Source organism: Calliphora vicina, chromosome 1 (assembly GCF_958450345.1).
Source record: "Calliphora vicina chromosome 1, idCalVici1.1, whole genome shotgun sequence".
NCBI lineage: Eukaryota > Metazoa > Arthropoda > Insecta > Diptera > Calliphoridae > Calliphora > Calliphora vicina.
Genome location: NC_088780.1, coordinates 58,842,517 through 58,861,039, shown reverse-complemented (window position 1 = coordinate 58,861,039; position 18,523 = coordinate 58,842,517). Strand labels below are relative to the sequence as shown.

The 18,523-nt window shown below is 28.3% G+C and overlaps 1 protein-coding gene across 1 annotated transcript; it reads left to right on the top strand.

Moving 5' to 3' along the window:
- Positions 1 to 13,504: 13,504 nt before the first annotated feature.
- On the top strand, positions 13,505 to 18,523 carry Gnmt (Glycine N-methyltransferase). The gene is made up of 4 exons (XM_065514697.1): positions 13,505 to 13,795; positions 16,604 to 16,731; positions 16,812 to 17,068; positions 18,159 to 18,523. The coding sequence occupies exons 1-4, from the start codon at positions 13,578 to 13,580 to the stop codon at positions 18,426 to 18,428; spliced, it is 873 nt and encodes a 290-aa protein (XP_065370769.1). The 5' UTR covers positions 13,505 to 13,577; the 3' UTR covers positions 18,429 to 18,523.

Here is an 18,523-nt window from a genome sequence, read left to right as displayed (position 1 = left end):
AGATTGCGTTTCTGCTATACGATTTTTTACTTTTTGATCTTCCATACAATTCGACCCTGCCTAATGTACATATTTATCTAATAAAATTGGAGCAAAATAATAGAAAACTACTTAATGATCTCTTTTATCTTGTAATGTGTATAATTTTTTATCAATTAATATTTTTATGAAAGATTATCTTTAGTCCCCTGTAAAATCGTTGCCAAAATTCTCGCCAACAATATTAATAACATGAAGCCTGTCGCGCTTTGTCTATCGTAATGAGCTTTCACACTTGAGTTGGTCATTCCTCTGTGTTGTTTTTTTATTAAAAAAGTTCAATATATTTTAAAATTTTGTGTGTGTTTTTTAAGTTTAGTTTATTTAATGTAATTACTAAAATTGTCAGGTAACCCTTTCACGACCATAAGACTATTTGGGTAAAAGTAATCATTTTGTCTATTTAATGTAAATCAGTTAGCGCCAAAAAAACATATTTTGGAATTAAAACAAAAAAAATTTAACGGATTTACTGGAATTTTGCTCGTATAGTGCACATTTTCGTTCCACATACTCATGTTTATTGACTACATATCAATGCACGCAACATGAATAAGGATTCTATAACTTTATGTAACAAAAATGCACATACCAGGCCTAATACATATCGCAATATAAAATTTTAAATTCAGTTTTACACTTAAAAACATTTTTCCACAATTCGTGAACACAGTAAGTAAACTGTCAATTTTCAAAGACAATAAAAAATAAATGCTGTAAACGAACTTGTTTTAATCTAAGCACATTAATAAGCGATACGTTTACGAACTAATTAAAATTAAAATGGCACCCATTCTTTTTTTCCTTATTTAGTTATTCAATATTTTTGTGTTGGGACACCGGTGACCCCGTGGTCGTCAAAGGGTTAAGAGAGTTTTGTAGATAATCGTCATTACAATGCCAAAAATAAACACAGGGGAATGACGACTAGCAGTGATAACATGATTCGTAAATTATAAAAATAAAGGACATTCGTAATTCAGCCCTCAGTGGAGGAATAATTCGCGCGCCATTGCTATTATCGTTAAAGGGCAATCCTTTATTCTCTGCCTTCAAGGGATTGCGTTTCACTCGCATTGGTTAACAGTTGGCGTTGTCTAACTGTACCATATGGGAGGGGGCAAGTTCACCAGATATTAAATTATGTATAACTATTTTTTTTATATGAAAGAAGTCATTCTCACTAAGCCGATCCCACCTAACTTCAGCCAACATCCTAAAAATAAATGAAAGTGATTCTGACAAAGCAAAATACTCTCGAAATTTAAATTTTCTTTGTAAAGTAGGTCATACACCCTCTGTTCCGATTTCACTCATTTTTTTGTAAACTTCGTACAGTGGTACGAAGTTCGAATTTATGTAAAATGATAAATGAGCTATTCGGACATAGTTTGATGAATATTGTAATTATGGTTCTCGAGTTGTTTAGAAATAACTATTTACTTTGTTTGGTAGATCACTCATCCCATGTTCCGATCCCTCCCATTTATGGTAAACCGTAAAGACTCACAATTATAGTTCTGCAGCTATTCCAAAATACTTCGCATGGGAGGTGCCTCGGCCACTAAATTAATTTTCAGCCAGACTATGTAAAACTATAAAGAGATATTCGGACAAAGTTTGAAATATATCGTAATTATAGTTTTCAAAATATTTAGAAATAACTATTTACTTTGCATGGGAGGTGACGCACCCCTCACCGAAAATTGGATTGAATCGGAATCAATCCCAATTTTCAGTGAACTTCATGCAGTGATATGAAATTGATTCGTATGAAGTATGGTGATAAGAATTTAATGTGTTCAAAGTTTAAATACTTTTGCAATTATAGTTCTTCAGATATTGGAAATAAACAATTTACATTGTATGGGAGGTGGCACGCCCACTAATTCAATACTGCCCATGTAAAATGCTAAAGGTGCTCTTCGCAAAAGTTTGAAGACTCCCGCAATTATAGCTCTTCAGATATTTAAAAATAATTATTTACTTTGTATGGGTGGTGTCACACTCCCTGTTCCGATCTGTTCCGTTTTCGGTTAAACTTCATGGGGTGATAAGAAATCAGATATTTGAAAATAACTATTTACTATGTGTATTTACTATGTATTTACTATAGTGAGCTAAATTCAAAATGTTTTCTTTTTAAACAAATATTCAATATTTAGAATGTGAATTTTTTTTTGCATGAGACTGGTCTACATAAACGTATGCTTCTTTTGAGTATAATAATTCTAATGGATATTTTGGCATATTTGTCTGATCTTTCGGGAAAGTTGAAATTTGACTTTTTTAGCTTTATGCTTAATAAAATTGTGCATTATGAAAATTTTAAATAAAAATTTATCACTGCACATTCAAGGCATTATAGCGAATATAGTTTTTAATTCAAATGAAAAATAAGTTAAAAATTTAATGAAATATTTAGATAATACCCCGAAATTTTACATCCTAAAAAACAATTTTTTTTATAAATAAATTTTTAGGTAGTCATTAGTCTTATTTTTTAATACACATTTAAATCTAACTACAGCAATGTAAATAATTCATTTGACGTTTTTAGAATATTGCGAATTTTGTATTTACGTGATTTACAGCGTTTTTGGTGAAAATATCTTAAATTTTTTTTTAAAAACACTAGTATTTTATAGAAAAAAATAAATTTTTACAAACATATAGATTTATTTCTACATTATATATCCAGGAATTGTCTATGTTGCGAATTTGAATACCAAAGTAAGCAAAATACAATTGGAGAACAGTGTAAGTAATTGATTTTCGCTGATATTTTAACATATATTCGTCACAAATGTAACAAATCATATTAGGATCTTTAACACAGCATCTATCTTACTAGCCATAATGAAATAATATAACAAGTGAAATTATATTTATAAAACAAGTAAGAGTACTATATTCGGCCGTGCCGAATCTTAAATACCCTCCACCTAAATTTTTTCTAATTCAGCAATTTATAACTGAAGTTCCTATTAGAACGAATGAAATTTAACAATTTATACACTTAATAATTAGTTAATACGTTTGGATCAACATTTTTCCCTTTTAACCTCAAGTGAAGAAACAGAGTATAAAAAAGGGTATACAAATATATTTAGACAAATTTCAAAATATTTGGTTGTGGGACTTATGTGGGAGCTATGACCTATTATGATTCGATTGTCATAAAATATTTTTACGTGATTTGTATGTACTTATTTGAGAGCTGTGGCCAATTATGGACCAATATTCACAAAATTCAGTATTATGATTTTTGAATACAAATTACTGATCTGTGTACTATTTTGGTTTAATATATGGATGCTATGACCTATTTGGTCCTAAGTATTTAAGGGCTATTTTTGTATAAACAACGCTATTAACAAGAGTGGACCTTATATGGAGCTATGCCGAATTATGGACCAATATTTAAAAAATCTTGTAGTACGATTCTTGGATACAAATTACTGATCGGTGTAAAATTTTGGTTCAGTATAGATTTTTATGGATATTTGTGCAGGTTAATGTGTTTTCCTGAAGTGGTTCTCATATGGAGGTTATGACCAATTATGGGCCTATCATCATAAAATTTGGTACATCGATTTTTGTATATATTGAATAAATTTGTTTTGAATTTCAACCTGATAACTATATTCGTAAGAAATTTATGAGGATTTTAGTGATTTTCGGGAGTGGAACTTATATGGGAGCTATGGTTAAATATGAACCGATATTCACAAAATCCAGAAGTATGATTACTGGTTACAAATTACTGATCTGTGCGTAATCTCATTTTGATATCGATATGTTTTTAATATTTTTTAAGGTTAATATCTTTTTTCGGAAATGGGCCTTATAGGGGAGCTATGACCAATTATCGGCCAATCTGCATAAAATTTGGTACAGTGATATCTATATATATGAGTATTATTTTTGTCGAATTTTAGCATTATAAATGTATTTATATGAGATTTATGAGTACTTAACTGATTTTTGGAAGTGGACCTTATATGGGAGCTATGGTCAAATATGGACCGATATTCACAAAATCCAGTAGTATGATTTATAAATATAAACTACGGATGTGTGTGAAATTTTGTTTTGATATTGATATTGTTTAGATATTTATGTAGGTTATTGTGTTTTTCGGAAGTGGTCCTTATATGGGAGCTATAACCAATTATCGGCCGATCTTCATAGAATTAGGTACAGCGATTTTGGTATATATGGGGATTATTTATATCGAATTTCAACTTGATAACGACATTTATGCTTATTTAAGAGATTTTCGGAAGTGTACTTTATATGGGGGCTATGGTCAAATATGGGCCGATCCACGAAAAATTTTGTAATATAATTTTTTTACCACGAAACTTATTTTTGCTGAATTTTATATGGATATTCCTATTCTGTAGGCATTTATAGACCATAGAACCATATTTCGGGAAGTAATTTGTATGGGAGCTAGGAGAAATCATGGACCGATTCTTATAATTTTCACCAGAGTTACTCCTTTTATCATAAAAGTAACGAGTGCATCATTTTATGATATTAGCTGCAATATATTTACAAAAAAAGTCCAAAAATATGTGAAAATTATCAATTTTTTTTTTGAGGTTGTCCCACATTTTAATTCATAACTTTGGTTCCACTGTACCGATTTCGCTGATTTTCAATACCAAACTGCTTAGGACAATAATAAACATTTTTCTTGCAACTCTACTAAGTTTCTTTGCGTATTTTGGACGTGAGCGTGTTTTACACAGACGGACAGACAGACGGACATGGCTCAATCGACTTAGAATTTCATAAGGATCAATAATATACACTGAAAGAAAAACGCTTCGTAACCCCAATGAAACTTTTACGTTAACCTGTTTACGTTAATGCAATGAAAAGTTTCGTTAATGATATGAAATTTTACGTCGTATTTACGAAAATTACGTTAATATTACGATTCAGGCAAAATTAGTATTTTTGGCATTTCGTAGAGTCATTGATGCTACGAAACTTTTTACGTTAATATTACGTAAAACTTTAACGTGAGATTCAATGTATAAATTGAATAACGAATGTGTCCCAAATTAATTTTTTGGAATAAAAAAGGTTTAATTGGCAAATCCTAATTGTTTTTGTGTAAATATAGTAATATTTGTATGAAATACAGCACCCCTTAAAAATTCAATGAAATATTTACGTAGCCATAATGAATTTTTTGTTTTCCATTTTTTTGGATTAAATATTGAAAAATAAAAAAAAAATAAATTATATAAAACAAAATTATATAAAGGAATCGAATTAATGTAGTTTTTAATATTTAAATTGCTTAGTTCTTGTTATTTTGCTAATATAACAAATTGTCATTAATGAGACGAAAAACGCCAAAAATTATGTCATTTTACATTAATATTTTAAACAAGTTTTTTAACAATCACGTAATTATGACGAACGTTTAATGAAATCATGTCATTAAATTAATGGTCTTGTAATCCATGCAACGTAATGTGTCATTGCATTTCTTTGCAAACAAATCATAACGGGACTTTATGGCAAACATATTTTTAATGAAAATTTGTAGTAAATACAATGATTTTATCATTAATTTAACGTAATGTGTCATTCAATAAAAAAACAATTAAGTATTTAATATAATAATAGTAAATACAACGATTCGGTTATCAATACAACGTAAAGTTGCGTTGTATTGAACGTTTCTTAAAGAAATAACGGGACATAAGAGAATGTTGATGCTGATGGACACAAAGAAAAATAAAATAGAGTTGGAACATAATGTGGCACGTTTAAAAAAAATACAACAACAACATAAATTGCATCATCTTCTGTTTTTGAGAGTTTCTTTTTATTTAATTTTAGTTTATTTTAAACAGTCAACAAGTGAAGAGTTGTTGTGTTAAAAATATAATTGATTTATTTGTTGTTTATAAAAAGTTGAAATTGTGATCAAAATCTAATTTGGTAATAAATAATTTGAAGTGTTTTTTGTGCAAAAATGGATTGAGGAGGATTTATTTCAATCAATTGAGGAAGTTGTTTTCGATTCAAGTGGATCAATGACTCATAAGAAAGGTAAGCTATTATTAATACATCAAAAGGAAAATTTATGATACCCATTAAAGAATACGTTTAAATTTTATTTTTAGATGAAGAAACTCAAAAAACACGTTACAATATCTACTAACTTCTTGGGGCCTAAATCACCTCATAAACTTTTTTCAAGGTAAACATTATTAATAATTATAGAAAAATTTAAACAAACTATTAAAATATTTTTTTTTAGAATTTCCATAATGTCTGCTAATGACTTATTTGAAATTACTCAGCAAATGAAAATTGGCGACAAGATCGTTTTTAAGTATAATTTAGAAAAGTGGAGGGCGGAGAAAAACATGTCTCAACAAATTTTGAGTGACTCTCAGGAATCCAAAAACGTTTCATCACCATTTTTCACTATCTCGGTCTTCCTGCAGCGAAAATTTTTTTACTGATATTCAATTATTTTTCATTTTAGCGGTATTCACAATGTAGAGTACTTGGCCTGGTAATGTAGTAAAAGGCACAATATCAAAAAAATAAAAACGAAATACATTAGAAATTGAAATGTTTGTCAATAAATAGCTTTTCTGCTTTTTTACTAGGCCAAGTACTCAACATTGTGAATACCGCTTATATTTTTTGTATTTATTTATACAAATGAGAAGTATGTATATTGAAATCGAATTTAAATAAAAAAAGTATTTTAAAACTATTAACACATATGTACATTTAGATCAAAATCCTAATAAATTGTAATTATAAATAACTTATTTTTGTTCATTATTATTATGAAAGGAATCGTTTTTGAAATGAAACCTTTTATTAAAATAATGATTAATATTGTTAATATAATATCATATAATCATTATATTTATGATATATTTCATTTCATTAATGAAGGAGCACATTCTATTTACGAAACAATGTAGGAAAATCAATGACAAAATTAATTTTTGAAATGTAAAAACATCGTTCCATTAATGTAGGATATAATTATATTAGTGAAGCAATGTCATTAAACCAATGTCAAATTAAATTAATGATTTTTTTCATATTAGTATTGAAAGAGATTCATTAATTTAATGAAACCCTTTCATTATATTGACGAAATTGTATCATTGGTTTAATGATATTTGACATTGTAAACACGTATGGTGACGTTATTTATATATTCTATATTAATGACATTATTTCATTATATTTACTAAAATTTTGAGATTAATGAAACATTTTTCGTTAATGCAATGACACCGGTAATCGGACTGATTTCAAGAACAAAATCATTAATATAACGTAGAAAAACGTTGTATTTACGAAGGTTTTTCTTTCAGTGTATATACTTTGTTGGGTCTCAGATGAATATTTCTCAATGTTACACACGGAATGACAAACTTATATATACCCTCATTCACCACTTATGGTGGTGGAGGGTATAAAAAACAGGTGTAAAACATTCAAGTTACGAACATTTATATAGTTTTTTTAATATGAAATACATATGAAAAATACTGTAAAACTTTGAGTTATTTGCCAAATAGTTTAGTATATTTTCAGCGAATTTTCGATATTATTATATAAATTAGTTTATTGATAAGTTTTTATTGTATATAGTGACAAAATTTTGAACCCTTTTACCATAGGTCAAACTTATAAGGATGAAACTGAAAAAAATTAATTTTCAACATCCTTGCGATATCACCAATATATCCTGAAACTTAGATAAACAAAATTGATGTCAAAGAAAAGATAATTTTGTGTAGAATACCAGTACAAAGATGCGTTTTTAATTTTAGTCTCCATTTATGAAATAACCCAACAAAAAGAAAAAAAACTAAAACCGCGATATCTTAAAAACAAGAGCTCCTCAAAAAAAAACTAAATATAGTTTTGACTATGTAATGTCCCATACATGTTTTATAAAAAACATTTTTCGCGGCACCAAACCAAAATGTCAATTTTGTTCCTCTGTGTAATGGATAATTTAAAAATAAATTAAAACTAGTTTTTATGGATAAACTTAGGATTTAAAAAAATATTCATTTAGACCATTGTCTGAAGAATGCATTTTTGTAAAAATTTTGATATTTTTCAAACTCATTTAACAATTGTTTTAGATTCGGCACAGCCGAATAGTACTGTTTGTATTGTTTTTGGTGACACATTTGAAAATTCTCAGTTTGAATTATAAACGTACTATGTCCATCACTAAAAGCTGTAAATAAAGCTTTATCGACAAGTGCATTATAAATACCATCTCTAAACTTTCTGTATGATATGAGTATGTGTGAAACTTTTCACAAAAGCTCTACTGAATTAAAACTTTTAGCTTATAAAAGCTATTTTTATTATTTTAGAGCTTTTATCAACAAGTACTAAACATACGTCAACTTTAAATAATACACTAACAAATGAATATTAAACAAGTTGCTTGTTGTTTTTAATACATAATTACACAGTGACACAACATTCATTTTTTAATTGACTTTTTTTCACCGATTTTCATAAAGTTTAAGAATATCGTTATTTCACTACAATAGTTAACAAAATTAGCACTAAACGAAGTGATCGTGAACAATTATAACTCTTTGGAGTCCAATAAAACAGAATTGTTGTTTGAGAACCCTAGCATAGTTTTGGTGTAGCATAGTGTTATTATTTGCTAAAAAAAAATACAAAACAAAAAACTAACTTACCTATGTATATATGTTTGTACATATACACACATACAAGCTTTGGCAAATTTTGTGACGCTAAACATCAGCAGAGAAACATTAAATATGCGAACAAAACAAATAGACGAAAAATAGTAGAAAGTGATAAAGAATTATTTCGGGGTTATCATTAGATAGCAATAACAATAACAACACGAAAAAAGCATAAACAAATATGGAACATTCATTTAAAGTTGTTTTGAACTATTTATTATTGTATTTAGAAAGAAATTTATATAGAATATTCCTACATAGCATATGATGTTAATTTTAAATGGGTATTTAAGGCGACTAATTAAATAACCCTACAACAAATGTCCTATTTAATTCCCCTAAACTGTTACACATCTGTTATATGTACATACCAACATACTTAAATGGTCTAACACGTTATGTGTTCCAAATGTATTGTGACATGGATCCGAATACATTTGGGCCAATTTGACGATTTTTTCTACTATGAGTGAAAATTGAAAAAAAAAATTACAGATACCGAGGAATAAAGTCGCCTGACACTGTTCGAGTGGAAATTTTTTGGTGAAGTAAAAACTTATTTATAGACCAAGAAGAAATAAATGAAGATGATAATGAAGCTAATTTAGAAAGTGAAACAGAAATAGATTCGGCCTCGAAAGATGAGAGTGACGATACCCAGAATTTACAGCTTCCATCAACATCAAAAAGACTTCGAACCATATAGTTTAAAATATTTATATTGGTTCCAATGAACAAAATGACAACTCTGAGCTTATTATTGCAATAAAACTATTTAAAAAAATGTTTTTAATAAAACAAAATAAATCTTAAAAATCGTTTTATTTTTCCAAATAATCAGATCACATTCTGAAAATAAATTGTATTATTCAATACAATTTTAGATGCATTTGATCTAGAATAGTTTTAAATTTTTTATGAAAAAGACAATGAATGTCATGTAGTGCATTTTAATCAATATTAATAATTTCTTTATATTTTGAAATTATATTGTTCCTATATTGTTGAAATAAAGAAAAAAATATATTTTTCCACAAAACGTTTAAAGTGACTACACTCCAGATTACTTAGAGACAATTATCTTCACGCTAGATTACTTGGGATGTATAAAGTAACCAATTGTCTTCTCTCTGCACTACAAAGAGCACATACTAAATTATTACAAACAATAAATTAAAACAATTTTGTGGGATATTCCTTTTGTTTTAAAACTGATTTATGTCTAGATTGCATAGAGTTAATTAGTTGTTGTGTACATATATTCCGTCGTTATCTTCTGTCATTCATGTTGGAGTGCATTTTTTAAGTCCTGCTTATTATTTATCTGATGTTTTCTAATATTTATCTTCAGAACACTCCACAAATTCTCAATAACATTGATATGTAGTGGGTTAACTTAAATTTCAACGATGTTAGGACAGTTACAAATAAGCCATGTTTGTACAAGTTTCTACGTTTGCTTTGGGTCATTGTCCTGGTAAAACCTAAAATCGCCTCTTATACCTAATTTCTCAGCACTTTGCAATAAATTATTTTTAAATAAGTTAAAATATACTTAGTGTCATCGATAAACACTAAATTCCCGACCCCTGTTGACGACATGCATTCCCACACCATGACATGGCCTCCATCGTGTTTCACAGTGTCACGTTTATCCAAAAATACAAATAGTATTGATTTATATAGGCTTAAATAATTGTTGCTCAAACGTTGTTCATCAATCTTTCGATTGATGCAGACACTGTCAAAAAAGAAGGGGGTACATTGATTTTGTCACTCCGTTTGTAACACATTGAAATATTCATAGCAGTCCCACATAGGTATATACAGTGGGGAGCTCAAATGAGTACATGTTTCTATTTTGTGCACTTCTTATGGAATAAAAATAAAACTAATAAAGCAAATCCAAAAATTTTTTCTGTCATTTATTTTATGTTTAATATGTAACAAACATAGTTGGGGGTAGTGCACTAATTTTTAACTATCACTAATAGTTAGTGGTAGTGTAAAATAATTCACTAATTTTTTTAATGTTTAGTGATGAGTTGAACAATATATAAGCCTCACTCAATAATAGTGATAGTGTAGTTAAAATTGTTTAACTAATAATATTTTGAAAATAGTTAAAATATTTTTTTTGCAGCCTAATGAAATAATTTTTTCTACACTAAAATTTTTAGTTAAAAAAATATTCCTGCACTATTTTTTTCAACAAAGAAATGTTTTACTCTATTCATAGTTTAAGTTAATATATTTAATAAAAAGAGAAATAAACAATTACACAGAAAATAATTAGCGATTATTGGCTTTAAGTAAAACAAGCTTTTCGAAATTCGAATCACTTAATTTATTTCTCCGAGGAGAATCCACCATTCTACTAAAAAAAAATAAACGCTCTACTGGAGCAGAAGAAGCCAAAGGCGTGTTAAATTTAAAAAACATTAGCCTTATTATTGAATATTTTGTGAGACTGCAAATATCAGTGTCCGAGCTTAAAAGGAACGCACGTATTTCACTTTCTATGCTATCTTTCTGCACAAAGGTTGAAGGTCCTAATATTGAAGATGTTAATAAACTAAGTAATTTCTTCAATAACTTTTTCACTTACTGTCAATTTCCCCAAAATCTAAGAATCCTACATTACACTTTGTGTTATTATTTCTTCGGATGCTGAAAAACACTTTGAAGCTTGTTCAACAAACATCTGTATATTTAATATTCTAGTTTAAACTGGAATAACTTCATGATCACTAATTTTGAATATATTAGTGTAAAGAAAATTATTGAAGCTTTTTTATTGTTAAATTTTTTAACTATTTGAGTTTAGTGCTTATTTCTACACTACCACTCAATTGATTTATAGTTAAAAAAATATCACTATCACTAAAAAATATTAGTGATAAAAATATAAGCTTCACTACCACTAAAGCTGATGAAAATTAGTTAAAAATATATTTTTTTAAATAATATTTAGTGCTAGTGAAATGTTGAATGCACTACCCCCAACTCTGGTAACAAAATGAATTACAATTCAAAACAAAAAACATCCAGTTCTAAATAAAAAAACAGACAAAACTAATATAACTCGCATGTACTCAATTTTGCACCCCACAATAACTTTAGGGAAGAATTGCATTTTTTTAAAAAAATTCAAAATCCTTTATTACGTAAATAAAATTTTACACGCATTGGCATATTTTCTATAAATTTTTCATTAACTTTTTTTGGAATGCTCTCTCTCTCGTACTCAACCCGCTGTTAAAGCTCGTACAAATTGGTAGGAGTTAATCGGTATTGTTTCAACCGCCAATTCACGATTCACTAAAAATTCTCAATAGGATTGAACTCAGGACATTGAGCTGATAACTGCATTAATAAGAAATTTTTCTAGGAACACCATTCTTTACTATTTTTGATGTGTGTATTGGGTCACCATCCTATTGAAAAATTACTTCTTCTGCAGGAATTCCTCTTTTATATACAAAAACGTGATGATGAGACCCAGCAAAAACTTTTCTTACAAATAAGCCGAAAAATAAGGTTCAACTACTTATTTTTCTACTGTAAGAAGTCATTATTTTTGTTCGCGATGTCCCAAAAGTAATCCTTTATATTTTGACCAGAAATAAGTTGTTTTGTTAGTAGAGTTATTTATAGAATTTTTATTTACACAAAAAAATAAAAATAAAAAAAATAAGTCGCAGACCCGATTCGAACCTGCAACCTTCTGTTTGGCAGTCTGCCGTTGTGCTCACTACACCACTGCTTAGTTATTTCATTGTGCATCAAATAATTGTAGTCGACTACAAAATCGGTATGGTGAGTCTGCAAAATACTCAGATGGTAATTCTTCCCTAAAGTTATTGTGGGGTGCTATATAAATTTAAAATTCAATCTGGACGGGTTATAGTTTAGTGAATGCGAATTCAAAAGATGTAATCAGTGGTACTATTTCTTTATTGAATATTTTATAATAATAAACCTAAAAATTTAAAATTCTATTACCTATGTATAGTCACTGATTGAGTAAATCCCTTGGCTTATTTGTCTCACATTTGATCGTTAGTAGGGTGTATTTTCAATTCATATATTATTAATAAATGAATCAGAATCTCAATCTAAAATATGTTTTCATTAAGAAAGCAGTTTTTCACTACATCATCCTAAGGTCACTGCCATTCAAATCCAAATGAACAACAACAGATCAATATAAAAACTATTCAAATCAGAAAATTCTACTGATAAGATGAATATATAATCTATTAATTAATACGTGCCTTCTCCAGTACAACTCATTAAATTACGCTGAACATTTGAAAAAGCTACACCCTACCCTAAGAACTGTTCAATGAATAACATCTTATTAAGAGCTCGATTATGTATTATGTCATATGGTAGAGTAATCAAAGATCGGTGTGATGGGTCCTAATAAAAGCTCTATGCAGCACAAATACACGGAAACAACGGTGGAGATTTTAACGGTTTATCAGTTTCGCTTTCGTGGTTTACACAGACACAGTTTAAATTCGCTTTTAACGGTTGCTTTTCAGTGCGTTTATTCGTAGTTTGTTGTCATTTCTTTAATTCTTCCACTTATCAAGTGTTGTTGACGCTATTTGTTGTTTATTTGTAGCTTTTTTTTTGTAATATATATTTTTGTTTTTTTATTTTTTTGACGAGTTTTGTTAGGAAAAAGTTTTTGTTAAAAGTAGCATTAGAGTGCAAATTTAGTTTGAACATTCACTTCGTCTGATCAAGTACACATTAAAGAAGAGCTACGCCATCATGACTGCCAATTCCGCTGATAGTGTTTTCGTTGCCCGTTCAGAGGGTATTTCTGCCGAAGGTATCCGTGATCAGTATGCTGATGGCAAGGCCGCCAAAGTTTGGGAGATTTTCATTGGTGACAAAAACTCCCGTACTGATAACTACAAACAGTTTTTGATCAATTTATTAAAATCGAAAAATTGCAAACGTATTTTGGATGTTGCCTGTGGTACTGGGTAAGTAGTAGGGTATTCGAATTATTCGATTTTTCTCTTGTTCGAATAAAACGAATAATTCGAATAAGAGATTTTAACTTGTTCGAATAATTCGATCACACGTTTAAAATTAATCGAATTATTCGAATAATTTAAATTTTTTTAAAAAACTAAAGAATGAAGTTTTGATGTCGTTTTTTTAATATTTTATTGTTAAAGAAAAACAAAAAATAACGTTAAAGTTAACAATTCAAGTATTGAATGTTAAAAAACATTCGAAAACAAAGTCCATCATTAAATTTTCAACAGAAATATTCTGATCAGATTAACTCCCGAACAATCTACAAAACAATTGACTATCAAACCCTTTAGTTTCCGTTTTGGAGCTATGCTTTAAAACATTTGAGCTAGTTGGACAGGATCCTGAATTCAAATACAATATAAACTTATTAAGAACTTTTTTATGTCGTTCATTAATTCGGATTTTAAATTGAGTAAATAATTCTTTAGTAAATTAATTATTCACAATTTCTAAATTATTTATAACAAATTGTATTATACATCAAACTCTATCAACGTTACCGAATCTTTGCTTAATAAAGTGGTCTTAGGGAATTACACAATAAAGGGAATCTGTCCAAAGTTTGCTATCATTGTCAGTGAACGTGGCTAATTTGAAGTCAGGCAGTGAATGATTGATGCATTTACAAATACGCAAAAAGTTTATTACCATGTTAGACAAAGATGTTCAACGATGTTCAAAATCATGTATAATACGAACTCCATGCTTTTCTTGCAACAAATATTGCAATATTTGTGTTTATCATTTGATTTATTAAATATTTTGCAACTCTTATGTACGCGGTTAATAACGTCAGTTATATATATTTTAAGATCATGGCCTTTATCGATTTCAATGTAATCATTATAACTGTCATCTCAATATCACTTTCGACGACCGTTTCAAAATCACATTCTCTATCACATTCAACTCCAATTTTATCTAAGTTAATATTTTGATTACTAATTGCGATTCTTCTAATTTTCGTCAGCTAAATAACAAATATTTTATTCCGTACCTTTTATTTTCATTGTTTCAAGTCCTAAGTTAAAAATTTTGAAAGATTTGTTTTTAGAATTGTAGCTTCTTGTAGTAATATTTATATATTTATAGAAGGAGCTATCGGAACACTCATCTACAGTGATCGAAAGTCCCTTTGTCTTTAGTTATTTGTCGAATTTCAGAAACAATACTATTTTTGTGAGTCTTGTTACTATTTAAATTTGAAATTATGAAAAATTTTAAGCAATTTAACAAATTTAAATATATATGAACATTTATTCGTTTTATTCGATTATTCTACATAAAATTGTTCGAATTATTCGTTATTCGAAAATGGCCATTTTTAAATTGTTCGAATAATTATTCGTAAGAAATTATTCGATTAATCGAACGATCATTAGTCGAATGAATACCCTAGTAAGTAGCAATGAAGTTCAATCAAGTTCATAGAGTTTTATAAAAACAAAAACGCTAATAAAATTGTTTTATAATTATGTTTAAATAATCGTGGCAATATATGGCATAACATCTTAAATATCTAATTTTTTTTTGGGGTTTGAATTAAATTGCGTATCCAATTGAATATTACAAAGATAATTGCTTTTCACTATTTACTGAATAGAATTTTAATTCATTACATTGGAAGTGCTTATCACAAAGACTTAGTAGGTAGATAGGTAGTTATATAAGTCATTACTTTGATATTATTAAAGGATTATAATAACTGATTGATTTGTAAGGACTTACAGAACCCGTTATCAGTATAACTCCTTCAGCCACGCTTTTTTGTGTATAAGTTTAAAATCAAAACAATTGCATTTTTACTTTAATCAGAGTTGGTTTATTATAAAGAGTAAGACAAATAAAATCAAAACATGAAAAACAACCCCATTCCAAGGTTTTTGTAGAGTGAAATGGTTAGTTTACTAACCACCGTGGCGGTTGGTTTTAAAAATAATTATGATACAAATTTTTGTTTCCTATAAATTTTTTTGAAATCGAATATTTTTTACTAAATTTTCTGACCAAACAACCGAAATACCAAAGTAACACTGAATTCGATGAACAATAAACACTCTGATTTTTACAATATTTTCAAATTAATATATTTAACTAACCAGAGCAACCTAACGGCAAAGTTTTGCAAAAAATCATAAACGATGACTTCAAAAAATACAATTGTTTAGCAAAATGGCAATAGATGCCAATAAACTATATTTTAAAGACTATAGAAAATATGGTTAGTAAACTAACCACCCAATCGCAAAGAGACAAACGGATTGTTTGGTTAGATACTACCATACGTTAACGATTCAGGTGACTAATTTACTATAAATATAGTAAATATAAATACTAAGAACTAATACTTCTTTCAAATCAGAATGTATATAAACCAATTTCAATTTTATAAGTTTAATTATTAAGATTCTTTAAGTTGTTTTAATCGAATTTATTGCTAATCAACTGATTGAATCTTAATGATCGAATTCTTTGTTTTGGCTGAAAAAAATCGGTTATTTAAATTATAGTTCATTTGTGTCGACTGTTTTTTTTTTGCTACGAATCAGTCAGAAATAATACTGCAACTTTAAGAAAAATAAGAAATTATTAAGATTTAAATTTATTTTTGGTATAGAAAAAAGGGTTAAAATTATCCGATTAGACTGAATACTAATTTTCACAATAATACTAACCGCACTTCCCGAAATGTATGGATTTTTATAACTTTTTATTAATTTTTCTTTTGAAATTATCTTTTCTTACAGCGTTGACTCCATTATGTTATTGGAGGAGGGCTTTGAAGTTGTTTCCGTAGATGCCTCTGACAAAATGTTGAAATATGCCTTGAAGGAACGCTGGAGCCGTCGCAAGGAAGCTTCCTTCGATAAGTGGAGTAAGTGTCCTTTATATATTTTCACGTTCAATATGTTTTACTAAAAATTATGCCTTATTTGAAAATGTTTATTCCTGCAGTTATTGAAGAAGCCAATTGGTTGACTCTTTATGACGAAATTAAGGATGTCGTTGGAACTGGTTTCGATGCTGTCGTTTGCTTGGGCAACTCATTTGCCCATTTAATGGATTCATCCCCTCAGCAATTGTTGCACAAACAAGCCATTAAGAACTTTGAAAAGTGCTTGAAACCCGGTGGTATGCTTTTGATTGATCACCGTAATTATGATAACATTTTGGAAACTGGTTCTACACCCGCTAAAAGTATTTATTATAATGTAAGTGGATTTTATTTTCTATGAGATAAAAAAAGTTAATAGGTATTTATGTATGTAGATATTTTGTTAGTCAACAAATCATTAAGCCTTCTGTATATTAGGATTTGATACAATAGAAACATTATATTGACACATATATCAAATGAGGCTATTTTTAAATTTCGGGATCTTGAAATATTCCGGGATTATTTCAAATATTTTATCTTCGAATTACAAAGTAGTTCAGTAAAATAATTAAGTGAAGCATCTTTATAGGCACCATTGAAATTTAAAATCAGATATTATCTTTAGTTATACAAGTAAAAATTGGGTTTTAGTAATACAAAAACGGTTTAAAATCTAAGGAACACTAACTGCAAGCATCTTGATTAAATTATATACAAATAATATAAAAAAGCCTATTTTTTAAACATAAAGTTAATATACATTGGACTTGCTTTGGACATGTCAACTGAGTGGTACAATCGCCATTTTTTTTGTTTTGTTCCACGTATTATAAGTTTGCACCAGTTCAAATATATACATCTTCCGATAGTTCTTACAAGGAAATGCCCCTAACAGAAATTAGTTTTCATTTCCATTTTATCTTGACGTCAATATAAATAAGTAGTTCATTGCAAAAACATATTTACTGATAGTATGAGTGACCCCTAGTCAAATCATTTTCTTAATTGGTTTGTTTTTAGAAAAAAACAAATTCTAAACATATGTTTTAGAAATTGTATTCAAAACTAGAACAAACCGGTCGTTTACTTAAAGAAATTTGATAATAGTACCACGGAAATTAAATTATAAAAGTACATTCAACATATGCACGATATTCTATTCGGAAATATATGTATATAACTTCTTATCAATCTGTGACATTGACCTTTAATAAAAAAAAATAATAAAAAAAACAAGAAACAAACAAACAAGAATCATGCATTTATAAGTACAAACTCGTACTATTAAATTTAGGTAATTTGTCATACATACTTAGTAGAATGCATGATAAAGATTCACTATATTTTACAGTCTTTTTTTATACCCCCTATTTTAATATTTTTTATTTATATTAATCTTACTGTTGTCAATTGCATAATTTCAGACAAGCCATACCGCTGATATCAAGACATCTGTATTATTCTATTGCGGCAAACCAGCTATGGTCACCATGGACTATTTGATTGCAGCCAACAACTTGAGCAGTGAATTCCGTTTGTCCTACTATCCCCATGAGTTGAAGAGATTCACTGAAATTCTTAAAGAAATCTTCGGAAGCCACTCGGAACATCAATTGTTTGGTGATTTCAAAGATCTTAATGTCATTAAAAATCCTGCCTTCTATATTCATTTAATTGAAAAGAATTTAAATTAGGTTTAGTTTATAGTAAAATAGTTAAATAATCTCAAAAAAAATATATAGTAAATATGTAGATTTTATTAAATAAATGTTTGTTATTTTAAATAGAA

What these genes read in the sequence shown, in the direction of transcription:
- Gnmt (XM_065514697.1), top strand. Translation starts at nt 13,578, where the DNA reads ATGACTGCCAATTCCGCTGATAGTGTTTTCGTTGCCCGTTCAGAGGGT. An exon ending in GATGTTGCCTGTGGTACTGG is followed by an intron (nt 13,796 to 16,603) that starts GTAAGTAGTAGG and finishes CTTTTCTTACAG; the next exon opens with CGTTGACTCCATTATGTTAT. An exon ending in AGCTTCCTTCGATAAGTGGA is followed by an intron (nt 16,732 to 16,811) that starts GTAAGTGTCCTT and finishes TTATTCCTGCAG; the next exon opens with TTATTGAAGAAGCCAATTGG.